At 40.3% G+C, this 19,322-nt stretch overlaps 1 protein-coding gene across 1 annotated transcript in view; it reads left to right on the top strand.

Moving 5' to 3' along the window:
- The window catches only part of LMNTD1 (lamin tail domain containing 1), a 158,375-nt gene extending 139,711 nt beyond the window's left edge, over nucleotides 1-18,664 (top strand). The window contains exon 10 of the mRNA XM_023738099.1: nucleotides 18,370-18,664. Within this exon, the coding sequence (XP_023593867.1) occupies nucleotides 18,370-18,664 (295 nt within the window). The remainder of the gene's footprint in view (nucleotides 1-18,369) is intronic.
- The last annotated feature ends 658 nt before the right edge of the window (nucleotides 18,665-19,322 follow it).

Raw genomic sequence — 19,322 nt, 5'->3', positions numbered from 1 at the left:
AGGATATGAACAGGCACTTCACCAAAGAAGATATTCAGGCAGGTAATAGACGCATGAAGAAATGCTCACGATCATTAGCCATTAGAGAAATGCAGATCAAAACTACGATGAGATATCATCTCACCTGAACAAGGCTAGCATTAATCCAAAAAACACAGAATAATAAATGCTGGAGAGGTTGTGGAGAGACTGGAACAATTATACACTGTTGGTGGGAATGTGAAATGGTACAACCACTTTGGAAGTCGATTTGGCACTTCCTTAAAAAGCTAGAAATAGAAATACCATACGATCCAGCTATCCTGCTCCTTGGAATATATCCTAGAGAAATAAGAGCCATCACATGAATAGATATATGCACACCCATGTTCACTGCAGCACTGTTCACAATAGTAAAAAGATGGAAACAACCTACATGTCCAACAACAGAAGAATGGATAACAAATTATGGTATAGCCACACAATGGAATACTATGCAATGATAAAGAGCAACGATGAAGCCGTGAAACATCTTATAACATGGAGGAATCTGGAGGTCATTATGCTGAGTGAATTTAGTCAGTCACAGAAGGACAAATATTGTATAAGACCACTATTGTAAGTACTCAAGAAAAGGTTTAAACACAGAAGACAACATTCTTTGATGGTTATGAGGGTCGGGAGAGAGGGGGAGGGTCATTTACTAACAAGATAGTAGATAAGAATTATCTTAGGTGAAGGGAAGGACAGCACACACTACAGAGGAAGTCAGCACTACTGGACTAAACCAAAGCTAAGAAGTTTCCTGAATACAATCAAACACTTTGAAGGATAGAGTAGCAGGGGCAGGGGTCTAGGGACCATGCTTTCAGGGGACATCTACGTCAACTGGCATAACAAAGCTTATTAACAATATTCTGCATCCTACTTTGGTGAGTGGCGTCTGGGGTCTTAAAAGCTTGCAAGTGGCCATCTAAGATGCATCAATTGGTCCCAACCACCTGGAGTAAACGAGAATAAAGAACACCAAAGACATAAGGAAGTATTAACCCAAGAGACAGAAAGGGCCACATAAACCAGAGACTTCATCAGCCTGAGACCAGAAGAACTAGATGGTGCCCAGCTACCACCAATGCCCGCCCTGACAGGGAACACAACAGAGTCCTGGATGGAGCAGGAGAAAGACGGGGTGCAGAAGTCAAATTCTAGTAAGACCAGACTTAATGGTCTGAGACTAGAGGAACCCCAGAAAGCATGGCCCCTGGATTCTCTATCAGCCCAGAACTAAAACAATTTCCAAGGCCAACTCTTCAGACAGGGATTGGACTGGACTGTGGGACATAAAGTGATACTCGTGAGGAGTGTGTGTCTTAGCTCAAGTAGATACAAGTGACTAAGCGGCAGCTTCTGTCCAGAGGTGAGATGAGAAGGCAGAGAGGGTTAGGAGCTGGTTGAATGGACATGAGAAATCAGGGGTGGAAAGGAGGAGTGTGCGGTCACAGTATGGGGAGAGCAATTAAGAGTCACATAACAATGTATGTATAAATTTTTGTATGGGAAAAATTTTTTTAAAAAATCAATTGGGCATATTGTGTGAGTGTATTTCTGGGTACTCTGTTTCGTTGATCTGTGGATTTCTCTCTTTTTAAAAGTTGTTTTAACTATTCTTATTCTTCTGGGTTTTGTTTTTTGTTTAGTTTTTAAGTGTTTGGAGATTTTCCTGTTGCTATTGATTTCTAGTTTGATTCCATTATGTTCAAAGAACAAACTCTATATAATTTCAATTCTTTTAAATTTGTTGAGGTTCGTTTTATGGTCCAGGATACGGTCTACCTTGGTATATGTTCTTTGGGCACTGTCACCTGAAAAGAATGTTTATTCTGCTGTTATTGAATAGAGTGTTCAACTCCAGTGCTGTTGATTAGATTCTTTTTGTTGATGGTGTTGTTGAGTTCTTCTATATCCTTGCTAAATTTCTGTCTAGTTGTTTTATCAACCGTTGAGGGAGGAGTGTTGGAATCTTCAACTATAATTGTGGATTTGTCTATATCTCCTTTCAGTTCTATCAGTTATTGCTTCACATATTTTCCAACTCTGTTGTTTGATGTACAGGTAGTCCTCGACTTACAATATATTCGAGTTATGATGAACCACACTTATGACCATTTATTTATTTTTTAATTTTGTACATCTTATCATTAGTAAATGTACTATATACAATGTTGCAGTGTGTAATTTGCTGATGTTATCATTCTCAGATGTTCACCTGCAGATGTTCAATGTTGTGTTTTACTGTTCAAAACACTGCCATACAGCAGGCTATGAAAACTTAAAAAAAAGAGGTATTTGACTTGCATCACAACTGACTGACAACAGAATTGTCAGAACAGAGCCCCATCATAAGTTGGAGACTACTTGTATACACATTTAAGGTTGCTATGTTTTCTTGGTAGATTGACCCTTATGTCATTATATAAGGTCCCTCTCTGTCTCTGGTAATTTTCTTTGCTCAGAAGTCTACTTCATTCAATACAAATATAGCCACACCTGCTTTCTGTTGATTAATTTTTGCATGATACATCTTTTTCCATCATTTTACTTACAACCTGCCTGTATCGTTATATATGAAGTGAGTTTCTTGTGAACAGCATATAATTGGGTCATGTTTTTAGTTCACTCTTCTAATTTCTGTCTTTTAATTGGTGTGTTTAGCCATTTACATTTGCCATAATTATTAATATGTTAGGGCTTAAGTTTTCCATTTTATTTTTTGTTTTCTGTTAGTTCTCTGGTTTTTATTTCTCTATTTTCTTTTCCTTCCTTCCTGTGGGTTACTTGGACATTTCTTAGAATTCAATTTTTACTTATATTGTTTTTGAATATATCTCTTTGTATAGATTTTTTAGTGGTTGTTCTAGGTATTACAGTATATAACTTATCACAGTCTATGTTGGCATCATTTTACCAGTTCAAGTGAAGTATAGATATTTTACCTCCCTTGATATACATTCACCCTCCCTCATTGTCTTAAATATTTCTTCTACATACATTTGGAATCATATTTGACAGCATTATAATTTTTGCTTCAATCATCAAACATAATTTAGAAAACTCAAGAGAAGGAAAGCCTATTATATTTACCTATATTTTTGATTATCAAGTGTTTTCTTCCTGCTTGATAGTTCGAGATTTCTTCTTTTATCATTTTTCTGTTTAGAGAAATTGCTTTAGCCATTCTTTCAGGGTAGGTCTGTTCATGAAAAGTTCTCTTAGTTTTTCTTCACCTGAGAATGTCTTGATTTTTCCTTCATTTCTAAAGGATATTTTTTCTGGGCATAGGATTCTGGGTTGACAGTTCTTTTCTTCCAGCACTTAAAAAATATTGTGCCATTTCCTTCTAGACTCCATGGTTTCTGATGAGAAATCTACTGTCATTCAAATTGTTTTTCCCCTATAGGTAAGTGTTGATTGGTCATTGCTTTCAAGATTTTTTTCTTTGTCTTTAGTTTTCAGCAAGTTTAACTCTGAAGTGTCTTGGTATGGACTTCTTTGGGTTTATCCTTTTTGGAGGACTTTCACCATCATCTGTCAGTAATGAAAGTCACTCCCATGTCAGAGTCAGTGTCAGGGAGACCATGTAGGGAGCCAGAACTCCAACCCCTGCCCAGAAGTTAACTAGGAGACCCCACTCTTGGTTGTCAGCAGACAACTTGGACTTCTACTATCACCTGGCAGTAATGAGGTGGTGTCTCCCCTTCCCATACCAGAGTGGTACCTGAGAAAACCAGTTAAAACAGAAGGTTTAATTAAGCTCCAGAGCCTCATAACATACTACAAAAGATGTCCAGGTTTCAATGGAAAATCACTTGTTATAACATGAACCAAGATGATTTCAAACTGAATGAAAGAAGACAATCAATAGATTCTGTCTTAGTCATCTAGCGCAGCTATAACAGAAACACCACAAGTGGATGGTTTTAATGAAGAGAAGTTTATTTCCACATAGTGAAAGTAGGCTAAAAGTCCAAATTCAAGGCGTCAGCTCCAGGGGAAGGCTTTCTCTCTCTTGGCCTTCTCATCAGTGTTCCCCTAGACTGGAGCTTCTCGGCACAGGGACCCCGGTCCAAAGGATGCCGTCTGCTCCCGGCACTGCTTTCTTGATGGTATGAGGTCCCCCTCTTCTCTCTGCTCACTTCTGTCTTTTATACCCCAAGAGATTGCCTCAGGACACAATCTAGTCTTGCAGATCCAGTCCTGCCTTACTAACACAGCTGCCACCCATCCTCCCTCATGAACATCATAGAGGCAGGATTTACAACATATAGGAAAATCACACAGCAGAGTGGTGTCTAAGAAAACCAGTTAAAACAGAATGTTTAATTAAGTTCCAGAGCCTCATAACATACTACAAAAGATGTCCAGGTTTCAACTGAAAATCACTTGTTATAACATGAACCAGGATGATTTCAAACTGAATGAAAGAGGACAATCAATAGATGCCAACACCAAAATGACAGAGATGTTGGAATTATCTAACAAAGATTTGAAAGCAGTCATGATAAAAATGTTTCAATGAGCAATTACCAACATTCTTGAAACCAATTAAAGCACAGAAGTCTCAGCAAAGAAATAGAAAATTTCAGCATAAGAAATATAAGATACAAAGTAGATTGTTTAGAGACATGGAAGTAAATACTAGAAGAGCTAAGAAGTGAAAATGTTTGTCTCTGGTGAGCTAGAATCAAATGTAGAACGGGTAGGGTATTAAAATCTTTAAAAGACTATTACTTATTAAATCTTTAGTTTAAATCCCTGTTTTTCTTGTAAGAAATCACAGTTCAAAGACCTAAGTTAATTTATTTAAAATATCTTTTCATTGAAGCTAATTATTAAGTACTCACATATCTAATACTTACATCTATTTGGCCCTCTGAACCTTAGTCATTCTGGGCAATGCTACACAATTATCTATGCCAATAAAAATATAATATAGATAATGCACCATTTTCCACCTTCACTCAAATTTAACATCTATTCAAAAGGTATTCACAATGACTTAACTGACAAAGTCTTATTCTAAATAGCTCAAAAATTGCTGTTATCATTATATTCATTTCATCATTATTTATCTACAGTAAATGATCTTTGGATTAGCCCTGAAAATCATGACACAATATTTTCAAAGGGTGTTCCTCTATCATTTTTGACAGAACTACAGCACATCTATAAAACAGCACTCAAATAATCTGACTGAAGGTTTAATTAACCACTTGGTTCCTTAAATGAGTTTTGCAGATGTGCCATGAATTTAAATTAGTTATTTCAGAGTCAGCTATCACTTATTTTTAAAGACTATAAATTCTAGCACATTGCAGGCATTTGAAAACTAGCTAGATAAGACTATATTCTAGTATTAAACAAGTTTTAATTTTGGATTCTATTGTCACAAATCATATGATTCTACTCGTAAATCCTCCTGAAGTAACTGAAAATCCAACAGTTCTTCAAAATGAAAGAACATAAGCTTAGCTCTGTAACCTTGGTCAAATCATTTAAACTAAAAAAAAGACTAGTTTCCTCTTTTTAAACACAAGAATAATTTCACATTACTCTGTCTCACAGAGTACACTGTGAGTATTAAAGTACACAGAATATTGCACAGCATAAGTTTCTTCCTTTCCCTACCTGTTTAAAGGCATTACAAAACTATCAAGAATCAGAGACCATCTCTGCCAAGATATTTATCTACAAAGGGAAAAACAGTAATTTTATAGTGGAGAAGCCCAGCACACATACCTTAACCAAGTGATCAAGGGTAAGATCACCAGTAATAAGACTATGTCCCAAAAAATGATAAACTGAAAAAAGACACAATATCACTTCTGGAGTATTCTTGCAAAAAATGCAGAACCTCAGTATAATCAGGAGAAAACATGACACAAACCCAAATTGAGAGACATTCAACAAAATACTGCCCGGTACTCATGAGAAGTGTCAAGGTCATAAAAGAAAAACAAATGAAGACTCATCAGAGGTTGGAGAAGACTCAGGAAGACAACTAAATTCAGTGTGGGATACTGGACCCAAAAAGGGTGGGAGTGGGGGGACTTAGGCAGGAGACCCGTGAAATTTGAGCAAGTTGAACTAACAGTATTATAACCATGGTAGTTTCCTGGTTTTGGTCATGGTACTATGGTTAAGTTACTAACATTAGGGGATGCCCAGGTGAAGGGTATACAGGAACTCTCTATTATTTTTGCAACTTTCCTATAAATCTAAAATTATTTGCAAATAAAAAGTTTAAAAAGAAGTATCAAAGAACAAATTAACTTTTTTTAATAAAAAAGAAAAAAGGGGAATGAGATACTAATCAACCTACAGATTGGTGATTTGTATACCAAATTGCCTTTCACTGTAGTTTAAACCTAAAATAATATACTATATATCTCAATAGTTTCCTAAGGTATTACCTTTTATTGGATATAGCTCTGTTCCTACTAAATAATGAACTCATTTAGCTCTAAGTTACCACCCCTAGATCTGGCGTTGATACATATTTACTTGGCTGTTTTTCCCCAATTTGCCCCAGAGATCCATTTACCTTCCTCTTTGCTCTGAGAAGGTAACCTCTAGGTGTGAAACTCCCCACCCTCTCCCCAATCTCTTACCCTCTGGCTTCTGTCCTACCTCCTACTCACCCATTCTGGCAGTGGTTGGGTCCTTTAACAACCACAGCTCTTGTTGGAGGCCTCTTCAAAGGTACCATTCTCACCAGCTCTGACAACACCATTTCTTCTGCTGCCCACTCACACCTATGAAAAGTAAAGGCTTCCTGCTGTTACTAATCCCTAGGTGCCTCAACATCCTTTGTTGGGTCCCTTAATACATTAATTCACCTACACCTTGGTAAATAAACTTTTTATTAAATATATCTTTAAAAATCCCAGATGGTGTGCCATCTCTTTCCTGTCAAGATACTGACTGATACAGGTATGTTTCTCAAACCAGTGCATTCTTTGGATAGGCTCTTTTAGCTTCTTTTCTCTCTCTCTCTCTGTTTGATTGAAAAGAGCCACAAGTATTCTAGTATTTGTGAATTCGTATCACGTGAAGCCACATCATTAATTGCTCTCACTACACTATAAAGCAACATCACTAATTGTTATCACTCTATAGTAATTTTGAGATCATCTTTTGTGGGAATTTGCAGCTTCCCCTCTTCTAGAGACATTCCCCTAAAATTTTATAGGAGAAATATCCAGTTTCAGTGAAATCTCAGCTCCAAAACACAACAGAAATGAACATATCCAATTAGTAACCAAAATGGGAAGCCTTATAGCTTAATGGTTCATAATACAGGTTCTGGGTGTGACAGACTTGGGTTCAAATCCCAGTTCCAGGCTTATGGCTGGCTGCATGTCTTCAGACTACTTACTCTCTGTGTCTTTCTTCATCTGTAAATTAGACAACAACGCCTACTTCAAAGAGGGGCTGAGAATTAAATATTTTAAATTTAATTCTTAGCACAGTGCCTTACACATACTAGGTGCTCATTCTTGCCTGTATTTTTATTAAATAGTCCTGTTTTTATCTATAGTTGATAACCAAACAACCCAAAGAAGAGACACTATTCAGCATAAAGTATTGATGAATTGTTTGCCCAGAGATTTAGTAGAGCTCATTGGCACAATGTATGAGTGAGTCAATTACTTGGAAAATGGAAATCGGGGAGAACTCCCATTTTCTCCTCAAACCTGCTCTATGTACTTCCTTAATAGGGGTAGATATCCACCAGGGCCAGGAGCAGATATGGAAAATCTTTAGAATCTGTTGCTCCTCAGTGTGAATGTTAGCATTCTCAGCTGCTGACCATAAAAGTTGTTTCCATAAGGGCTTCCAACCAGTTCCTTTGGGTTCGAACCCCTGCTGAGAATTTGCATTTCCAACAAGTTGCCAGGAAGTTGTATATAAGAATCACCTGGAGGATATTGTTACACTGTAGATTGTGATTCAGTGTACCCAGGTGGAAATGCAAATTCTTAGCAGGGAACTTGTAAGAAGTGCAAATTATCAGCAGGGGTTCAAACCCAAACAAACCAATTTGAAGCCCTGTCCAAAAATTAGTGATCATGGATCCTTGTTTTTTCTTCATGTCACTCATTCGTATCATATGGAATTAACATTTTCTGGTATATAATTTGGGAAAGAATGCTCTAGGGTACTATAAAAAAATGGTTAATATCAGGCCTATGGCTTTTATATTCAACTTATGTATTTATATATTGTAATCTTTTTCTCTTTTCTCTGCGGTTTTGATCTGAAATCAGAGTTGGACTGCAATCCCAGTTCTGACATTGACTTTGAGCAAGTTATGTAATCTCTCTAAAGATCAGTTTCCTCATTTGTAAAATTCAACTAGAACTTCTCCTACAAGATTATTGTAAGGATTAAAAGAGACCTGGGTGTGGTCCCTCACATATTGTAAAAATATCATTAAATGGTAATTCTTCTGCTAATAATGTCCTTCAGGCAATCTAATTTATAGAACAAAATTATTTAAAAGAAGGTTGGTTTCAATGAGGGGACAAAATTTCAAAAGAATTATTGTTTAAAAATAAGTCAACTAGATTTTGTTGTAAATTCATTTTTATAAGAACAAAATTTTAACCAGAATTTATGAGCACCTCAGTAATCAGCATACACAACACTCAAGTCATATGTCAATACTGAAAGAAGATCCAAGTTTAGCAAATATGGACTTGGTACTTTTGCCAAAAGTGAACACATACTCCATTATACATGTCAAATGTAATCTCCCTATCAGAAAAAAAAGGCAGTGGTCACACAGTTCATGGACCATCCCTCAGGTGGTGATCAGAGAAGCCAGCTTTGCCATCTACAGCAAACTTGTTAATTTATTAACCACTCCACAATACCAGGCATATGCTAACTTACCTGTGGTAAGGAGTCCCTCAGTGGTGCAAATGGTTAACATGCTCAGCTGCTAACCAAAAGGTTGGAGGCTTGAGTCCACCCAGTGGCACCTCAGAAGAAAGGCCTGGTGATCTACTTCTGAAAAATCAGCAATTAAAAACCCTATGGAGTACAGTTCTTGCAAGAGGTCACTAAAAAGACAGGAAAGAAAGAAAAGACCAAAATGGATGTCAGAAGAGACTCTGAAACTTGCTCTTGAACATAGAGTAGCTAAAGCAAAAGGAAGAAATGATGAAGTAAAAGAACTGAACAGAAGATTTCAAAGTGTGGCCAAGAAGACAAAGTAGAGTATTATAATGACACATGCAAAGAGCTGGAGATAGAAAACCAAAAGGAAAGAACACGCTTGGCATTTCTCAAGCCAAAACAGAAGAAAAAATTCAAGCCTCGAGTTGCAGTAGTGAAGGATTCTACAGGGAAAATATTAACACAGGAAGCATCAAAAGAAGATGGAAGGAATACACAGAGTCATTATACCAAAAAGAATTGGTTGACGTTCAACCATTTCAGGAGGGAGCTTATGATCAGGAACCAATGGTACTGAAGGAAGAAGTCCAAGCTGCACTGAAGACACTGGCGAAAAACAAGGCTCCAGGAATTGATGGAATATCAATTGAGGTGTTTCAACAAATGGATGCAGCGCTGGAAGTGCTCACCCATCTATGCCAAGAAATTTAGAAGACAGCTACCTGGCCAACCTACTGGAAGAGATCCATATTTATGCCTATTCCCAAGAAAGGTGATCCAATCGAATGTGGAAATTATCAAACAATATCATTAATATCACACACAAGTAAATTTTTGCTGAAGATCACTCAAAAGCAGCTGTGGCAGGATATAGGCAGGGAACTGCCAGAAGTTCAAGCCAGATTCAGAAGAGGTCGTGGAACAAGGGATATCATTGCTGATGTCTGATGGATCCTGGCTGAAAGCAGAGAATACCAGAAAGATGGTTACCTGTGTTTTATTGACTATGCAAAGACATTCAACTGTGTGGATCATAACAAATTATGGATAACATTGCAAAGAACAGGAATTCCAGAACACTTTATTGTGCTCATGAGGAACCTGTACACAGATCAAGAGTCAGCTGTTCAGACAGAACAAGGGGATACTGTGTGGTTTAAAGTCAGGAAAGTATGTGTCAGGGTTGTATCCTTTCACCATATTTATTCAATCTGTATGCTGAGGAAATAATCCAAGAAGCTGGACTCTACGAAGAAGAACAGGGCATCAAGATCGGAGGGAGATGCATTAACAACCTGGGTTATGCAGACAACACAACCTTGCTTGCTGAAAATGAAAAGGACTTGAAGCACTAACTGATGAAGATCAAAGACCACAGCCTTCAGTAGAGATTATACCTCAACAAAAATCCTCACAACTGGACCAATAAGCAACATCATGATAAACGGAGAAAAGATTGAAGCTGTCAAGGATTTCATCTTACTTGGATCCACAATCAACACCCATGGAAGCAGCAGTCAAGAAATCATAAAATGCAATGCATTGGGCAAATCCGCTGCAGAAGACTTTCTTAAAGTGTTGAAAAGCAAAGACGTCACCTTGAAGACTAAGGTGCACCTGACCCAAGCCATGATGTTTTCAATCGCCTCATATGCATGCAAAAGCTGGACAATAAATAAGGAAGATGGAAGAAGAATTGACGCCTTTGAATTGTGGTGCTGGCAAAGACTACTGAATATACCATGGACTGCCAAAGGAAAGAACAAATCTGTCTCGGAAGAAGTACAGCCAGAATGCTCCTTAGAAGCAAGGGCGGCAAGACTACGTCTCACATACTTTGGAGACATTATCAGGAGGGATCGGTCCCTGAAAAAGGACATTATGCTTGGTAAAGTACTGGGTCAGCGAAAAAGAGGAAGACCTTCAATGAGATGAATTGACAGAGTTTCTGCAACAATGAGCTCAAACACAGCAACGATTGTGAGGATGGTGCAGGATCTGGCAGTGTTTCGTTCTGTTGTAAATGTGGTCACTATGAGTCGGAACCGACTCGACAGCACCTAACAACAACAACGTGGAGTGCAGTTCTACTCTCATACACATGGGGTCATCATGAGTTGGTATTGACTCTATCACAACTGGTTTGTTAACTGTGGTGAAACTGGGCCAATTCGTATGTCTTTTGTCAGGTATCCAATCTGTACCCAAGCCTTGAAATTCTTACCTACTGTGTGTACACAGTAGAAATGTGAACTTCTATAACAGGGCAATGTGTAATCACCATAAATAAATGGGAAAAAAAGTAAACAAATTACTAGGCATATTCTGATGGCACTAACATCCAGCATCTATTTCTTACTTTTATAACTGGCTTTTGGTGTGGTGACCATACATACTGGGATGGTTAAGATTGTGTGTCAGCTTGGGCCATGAGTCTCAGTGGTTTGACAGTTATGTAATGATGAAGTTATCCTCCATTTTGTGATATAATGTAATCATCTCCATGATGTGATCTGATGTAATCAGCCAATCAGTTGTAAGGTGTGTTTCCTTGGGGGTATGGCCTGTACCCAATATATATGGATGTTCTGGCAAAGTTCACTGGCTTTTGCTCATTCTGCATCCTGCATCCAGCTCGTCATCACCTGACCTCTGGCTCTTGGGACTTGAGCCAGCAGTCTGCCATATTGCCTACCAATCTTGGGATTCGTTGGCCTCTGCAGCCTGTGAGCCAGCAGCCTGCCATCTTACCTGCTGATCTTAGATTCATCAGCTTCCTGAGCCTGTGAGCAAGCAGCCTTAGGTATAACCTGCCGATCTTGGGTTCGTCAACCCCTGCAGGTACAGGAGTCGGGAAAAGTCTCCAGCCTGATGCCTGACCCATGGACTTGGGACTTGCCAGCCTCTACAGCTGTGTGAGCCATTTCCTGGAGATAAATCTCTCTGTCTCTCCCTGTATATATACATACTCAGAAAAACCAAACCCGTTGCTGTCGTCAAGTGGATACCAACTCAGAGCAACCCAATAGGACTGAGTAGACCCACCCCTCAGGGTTTCCAAGGAGCAGCTGGTGGATTTGAACTGCTAACCTTTTGGTTAGCAGCCTGAAATCTTAACTACTGCAGCACCAGGGCTCCAGATATATATATACAGAAGCACACATATATATACAGAAACCCTGGTGGCGTAGTGGTTAAGAGCTATGGTTGCTAACCAAAAGGTCAGCAGTTTGAATTCACCAGGCACTCCTTGGAAACCCTATGGGGAGGTTCTACTCTGTCCCATAGGGTCGCTATAAGTTGGATTGACTCAATGGCAATGGGTTTGGTTTATATATATATATATATATATATATATATATATATATATATATATATATATATATATATATATATATATATATATGCTTCACTGGTTTTGCTTCTCTAGAGAACCCAGCCTAAGACACATATGAAAAACATGGAAAATGTCAAAAAGTGAGTAAGATAGCTGCTTTGTGCACTGAAGTAGTTCCTGAACCATTAACTGGGAAAAGGAGGCTCAGTTCACAGAGCAGCAAGAGCACTTGGCACTTCCATAAGAGTGCTAGACTGTTTAGGTCAGACTTACACAGGATAGAGTCTCTCCCCAGCCCTGGAGAGTAACTGAGCTTTTTATAAATACATTTCCCAGCATAACAGCAGACTGTCTCCATCTCTGCCTCTGCAACTTAGAGAGAATTGAGAACTACAGAATAATTGTGATCATTATTTGTATGTTTCTATAGAGGGTGGGTAAAGTGCTTTTTGTGAAGAAACACCTGAAATGCCCAGATCAGCATTAACAGGAGAAGCTCTTCATTTGCGGTTTACCAGTTATCCTCTTACCTCCTACTGACTCAAAGCTGTACCAACAACCAGTCTCTGAAAGTAGTTCTTTCCTCCTCGAGATGAACAGCTCTGAAAAACGAGAACCAATGAAGTGGCAGCCAAGATGTAGACTTTTAAACTTAGTTACTTGAGACTTTTAAAGTCTTTTTTCATAAGGACAACAAAGAAACGAATGAGTAAAAGAAATGTAACACTGCCTTAGTCATCTAGTGCTGCTACAACAGAAATGCCACAAGTGGATGGCTTTAATAAAGAGAAATTTATTTCTTCACAGTAAAGTAGGCTAAAAGTCCAAATTCAGGGTGTCAGCTCCAGGGGAAGGCTTTCTCTCTCGGTCTTCTCATCAATGTTCCCCTGGACTAGGAGCTTCTCTGCGCAGGAATCCCAGTCCAAAGGATGCGCTCCGCTCCCGGCACTGCTTTCTTGATGGTATGAGGTCCCCCTGTCTCTCTGCTCACTTCTCTCTTTTATATCTCAAGAGATTGCCTAAGGACACAATCCAATCTAATAGATTGAGGCCTCACTAACACAACTGCTGCACATCCTCCCTCATTAACATCACAGAGGCAGGATTTACAACATATAGGAATATCACACAATACCAGGAATCATGGCCCAGGCAAATTGATACACACATTTTTTGGGGGACATAATTCAATCCATGACATTCCACCCTTTGGCCCCCCAAAAAATTACATCCTTGCAACATGGAAAACATATTCACCCCATCATATCATAGCAAAAGTCTTAACTCCAAGTCCAAAATCCAGAAATTCCTCTTCATCTGTAAATTCTAGAATAGAAGTTATCTGCTCCCAAAGGTACAATGGCAGAACAGGCACAAGCTAGACATTTCCATTACAAATGGGAGAAACTGGAGGGAAAGAAGGGATAACAGACACCAAGCAAGTCAGCAGAACACATTACATTAGCCCTCAAGGCTTTGAAAATAATCTTCTGTCCTCTAAAACAATTTACACAATGGCCCTGCCCTCCAGACTCTAGGTATTGGCCACGCTCTCCAGATTCTGAGTGGAGGCCCCTTGGCCCTGGGCTTCAGCTCCGCCTTCCAGGCCCACTGGGACAGCAACTCTGCTCCCTTGGCTTTAGGCGCACCATTCTCCCAGTCCATATGAGTGGTGACTCCAGCCTTAGAAGCACCAGAGGCCATGGCTCCACCCTTTGAAACCCCTGAGGTCATGGCCATACCTTTTGAGACAGAGGCAGCTTGGCTTCTTGAGTCCCTTGTCTCTTCAGCTTCTGCTTCTGTTTCCTGTGGCCTCTCAGCCCTCAGGCCTCATGCCCGCATCTGCCCTGCTGGGTTAAGTGTTGTAAAGCTTTGTAGCTCTACTGGTAAGTGCCCAGAGGCACCCAACTCTGCCAGAAAGCCTCCTGCGCACAGGCACTCAACAATCTCGTTCTGTGGGTTGGCAAGCCTAGCTCCACCGATGAGTACCTGGAGGCACCCCCACTCCACGAGGAAGACTCCTGCACACAGGCACTCAGCTCTCTCACTCCGTGGGTCGGCTCCAGTGCCATCTTGCACTGGTCTCCTGGTTCTGCTGCTGCTGTTTCTCTGCCACTTTCACTTCTCTGCTGCTGCAGGTTCTCTGCTGCTGCCACTGCTCCATCCATTCATAGTTTCAAAACCCCTTCCACATTTTAGGTATCTGATAGAGCAGCACCCTACTCTCAGTACCAAATGTCTTAGTCATGTAGTCATCTAGACCCCATTCTTGGTACCAAATTCTGTCTTAATCATCTAGTGTTGCTATAACAGAAATACCACAAGTGGATGGCTTCAACAAAGAGAAGTTTATTTCTTCACAGTAAAGTAGGCTAAAAGTCCAAATTCAGGGCGTCAGCTCCAGGGGAAGGCTTTCTCTCTCTGTTGGCCTTCTCATCAACATTCCCCCAGACTAGGAGCTTCTCTGTGCAGGGACCCCGGTCCAAAGGATGCCGTCTGCTCCCAGCACTGCTTTCTTGATGGTATGAGGTCCCCCTGTTTCTCTGCTCACTTCTCTCTTTTATATCTCAAGACATTGTCTCAGGACACAATCCAATCTAATAGATTGATGCCTCACTAACACAACTGCCACCCATCCTCCCTCATTAACATCATAGAGGCAGATTTACAACATATAGGAATATCACACAATACCAGGAATCATGGCCCAGCCAAATTGATACACACATTTTTGGGGGGATATAATTCAATCCATGACAAACACAAAAAAAATGTTAAGGGAGCACATTAAAACATGTTCAACACCATTAGTCATTAAAAATCCACTGTTGTCGAATCAATTGACCCTATGGGACAGAGCAGAACTGCCCCATAGGGCAATTTACCCTTGGAGGCTGTAATCTTTATGAAGCATACTGCTACATCTTTCTCCTGTGGAGAGGCTAGTAGGTTTGAACCACCAACCTTTCAGTTAGCAGTCGAGCACTTAACCACTGTGCCACCAGGGCTGCTTATGGCTATTAACAGAAGAACGGGAAATAACAAGCGTTGAAGAGGATGTGGAGAAACTGGAACCCTCGTGCATTGCTGGTGGATATGTAAAATGGTACAGCTGCTGTGAAAACCAGCAGTTCCTCAAAGAGTTAAACATAGAATTACCATATGACCCAGCAGTTCCACTCCTAGGTATATACCCAAGAGACCTGAAAGCAGGGACTCAAATAGATACATGTACACCAATGCTCATTGCAGCATTATTCACAATAGCTAAAAGACAGAAACAACCAAAGCATCCATCAAGAAATGACTGGATAAACAAATACAGTATATACAGTGAAACCTGTGAGAGCCAGAACTCAATGGGACTGCCTTGTTTTTCTGGGTCTCGAGAGTTTTCCGCCTTTGACAGGGTGCAGTCGTAACACTTTTCCAATACCCATTTTAGTGGAAAAAAATTGCATTTCCCTTCTCTGACGGGTTTCTGCCTTACACAGTGTCATGGATTAAACTGTGTCCCCCAAAAACATGTGTCAACTTGGTTAGGATGTGATTCTCAGTATGGTGTGGTTGTTCTCCATTTTGTGATTTTCCTATGTACTATAAATCATAATCTCTGCCTATGGTTAAAGAGGACTAGGGTGGGACCTAACACCCTTGCTCAGGTCACATCCCTGATCCAATGTAAAGGGAGTTTCCCTGGGGTGTGGCCTGTACCACCTCTTATCCTACAAGAGATAAAAGGAAAGGGAGTGTGGGGCCTCATAACACCAAGAAAGCACTGCCAGGAGCAGAGCTCATCCTTTGGAACCAGGGTCCCTGAGCGGAGAAGCTCCTAGTCCAGGGGAAGATTGATGAGATGGCCGACAGAGAGAGAAAGCCTTCCCCTGGAGCTGACAGCCTTAATTTGGACTTTTAGCCTACTTTACTGTGAAGAAATAAACTTCTCTTTGTTAAAGCCATCCACTTGTAGTATTTCTGTTATAGCAGCACTAGATGACTAAGACACACAATTTCCAGCTTTCACAAGTTTTACTGTACATACGATGGAATACTATTCAGCCATAAAGAGAAATGAAGTTCTGATACATGCTATGACATGGATAAACCTTGAAAACATGCTGGATGACATATGTCAGACACAAAAGGACAAATATTTTATGATTCCACTTACATGAACATCTAGAATAAGCGTAAATTTATTAGAGGTTTATTAGAGATTACCAGGAGCTGAGAGGAGGGCAGACTACAGACTTATTGCTTAAGGGCTACTGAGTTTCTGTTTTGGGTGATGAAAAACTTGGAAATAGACAGTGGTGATAGTTGCACAACACGGTAAATGTAATTAACGTCACTGAATTGTACACTTATAAACGGTTAAAATAGCAAATTGTTTGTTATATATATTTTACCATAATAAAATTTAAAAAAAAAACTCAAGGGGAAATAACAACACTGTATAAATATAATAAATACATAGATAGTACAGTAAAATGTCAGTTTTTATATTGAGGAGATGATCATCATGAAGGCACAGGTTATGTGTGCATTTATTCATTGCCTTGGAAATTAGAAACACTGATTAAGATAATGGGAAACAATCTGAGAAGGGAATGGCTGTTATAAGACCATTACAAGTATTCTGTGTTCAAATCAGTCAACTTTGATGATTCATACTCCATAGCACTAAAATTACTGGAAAAGATATTTTGATAATTAAAATTTTTTCTTACATTAATACCTGTTAATGCAGAGAATAATGACTATAAGACAAGCCCAACTTTTGTAATATAATCCAGACTCGTTTTAAAGCATAAACTGGTTTGTATTACTATGGAAATGAGAAAGTTATTTAAGCTATATTCAATTGCCAGTCATACAACAGAATAATCGCACTTGCTTGATAGTAACGATTAAAACGGCTAGAATTACAAAATGACTTGACATATTCTCAATGAAAAATATACTAAAGTTCACCCTTCTGGTTTTGCAATGAGCTTACCCCAGGTGTTGTAGACTTTTCAGGTGCGTTGCCCATAAACAATTAGACAGCAGAGGGAGCTCTTCCGTTAAAATTCTTTTTTTTTTTTTTTTAGTTTTTAGAGCCGCGTATTCGCTAGTGTCCAACTTTACACTGTAGTTAAACTATTCTCTTCAAATAACAAGAGTCTGTATGAGCTTTGAGTTTCATTGGGGGGAAGAGATGTCAAAGAATATTTATGAAATATAGTTTAATAAGATCTTTGCTTTAACACATGCTTAGTCTTTTCTGAATAAATATAAACTGTTTCATTCCACGAATATTAATTGTGGACCGTACAAGACAGCAGTATATACTTTCAGCAGCAATCCCAGGAAGCCTTGAAACCTGAGAACATGCCGTGCGCTTTACTGGCAGAATATTTTTAAACAAAATGAAGGAATTAAAAGTTACCATATTTATTCTACTCAAAAGAAAAGAATTCAGTATGCTATAAATTCTACCTAAAATGCTTGAAGTATATCGCAGAAACAGTCCCTATTCTGTTTACATTCTGACCAGATAAATGATTGTGTAACAACGGAATATTAATATATAATATCTGCATATCTCTCTCGCGCCATCAATAGCAACCCTTTTTAACAGAATCATGTTTCTACACTCAGCAACGCCGAGGTGCTTCCCCACTTCCAAAGCGTGGTCTCTTTCTCCCTTTCTGACCTTCGCCACCACCACTTCCCTCTCCGCAACTATCAACTCCCGTCAGAGTCGAGCAGCTAAAAATTTTCCATTGCTACGAGAGATTCTCTTCTCCAAGAACTGCAATGGGGAGTTTTCGCATCACCGCTTCACAATGGCTAACTGGTGCACTTTTCTAAACTTAGATTTAAAACTAGAAGGTCATGCAGCTTGCATTTCCCGAACCCACCTTATTTCGTTTTCAAGCTTACTGGTGATAATGCAACAGCCTTTTTTGAACACCCTAAGTAGCAAGTCATTGGACAGGGCTCTGCTGCGTGTCCCGGCCTCACGTAGTTTAAATTCAACATCTGCGAGCCACCTAGAATTGTTTGCTCCGGTGTAGCTCTTCAAACTTTGTCTTTTCTTTTTGCAGAAAGCAAAAAGATACAGTAGAAAATGTGCCTGCTCACTGCTTGCCAAACTTGATCTTCCTGGGAGACAGTCGGCGTCCGGGGGACCGCCGCATGACTCAAGATTTACAAAGAGAAATTTCTGAGTTCAAGCAACTCTGGAAGCTGCGACCGCTCTGCGCTTGTCGCCGTAACGCGCGGCCGCCACCCCGCTGGCCCCGCCCGCGGTCTCGCGCGCCCTCTGAGGGGGAGGGGCGGCGAGGCGCGAGCGCCAGACCGAGGTCGCCGCCCGGTTGTGCGATCCGGCAATGCAAATAAGTAGCGTTACGAGGGCCAATCGGAGGCCGGCCCTGCCATGACGCAAGCGCCGAGCGCCCGTAGTATTTATAGATCGTATTTAAAGAGCCCTTGGGAGTCTCCCCGGGCTCCGCTGGGTGGTGGCGGTGGTTGCGGAGTGTCAGTTAGCGCGGTGCGCGTGGGGTGGTGGGGCAGTCGAAGCTCGTCCCGGCCCTTTGGGGGCGTGGGGAGGGCATTCGTGCACGTTTCGTGAGGACTTTCATCCACTCCTAGCTAGGTTTCGGAAGAGGGGGAGGAAACGGTGCTGCCTCGACAATGCTTTTGCTTAAAACAAAGCCAGGGGTTTGGAAAATCAAAAAAGCTGGCGGGGGGGCGGGGCGGGGAGCAGAAGGTTTGAACCGACACTACCCGATCCCTACGTTTGAGCCACAATCCGACGCAGTTTCCTGATGCTGGGGGTACTGTGCGCAGAGGCAGCCTTCCTGGGGGGAGGGGAGAACAATACCGCCTGAAATGCCAAAAGTCGTGGAATTTGGGGGCGGGGTTGTTGGACCAGTTGAAGTGTATTCGTGGAAAATAAATTGCAAGATAAGTGGCAGTGATTATCTTGGCGTGCGATCGATTGATCTTCAGACTTCCCAGCTAAGGAACTGCACACTGCAATGCGAAATCAGGAAAC

This window comes from Trichechus manatus, unplaced genomic scaffold (assembly GCF_000243295.1).
Source record: "Trichechus manatus latirostris isolate Lorelei unplaced genomic scaffold, TriManLat1.0 scaffold00112, whole genome shotgun sequence".
Taxonomy (NCBI): Eukaryota; Metazoa; Chordata; class Mammalia; order Sirenia; family Trichechidae; genus Trichechus; species Trichechus manatus.
Note: the sequence above shows the minus strand (reverse complement) of the source record. Positions and strands in the feature narration are given on the sequence as shown.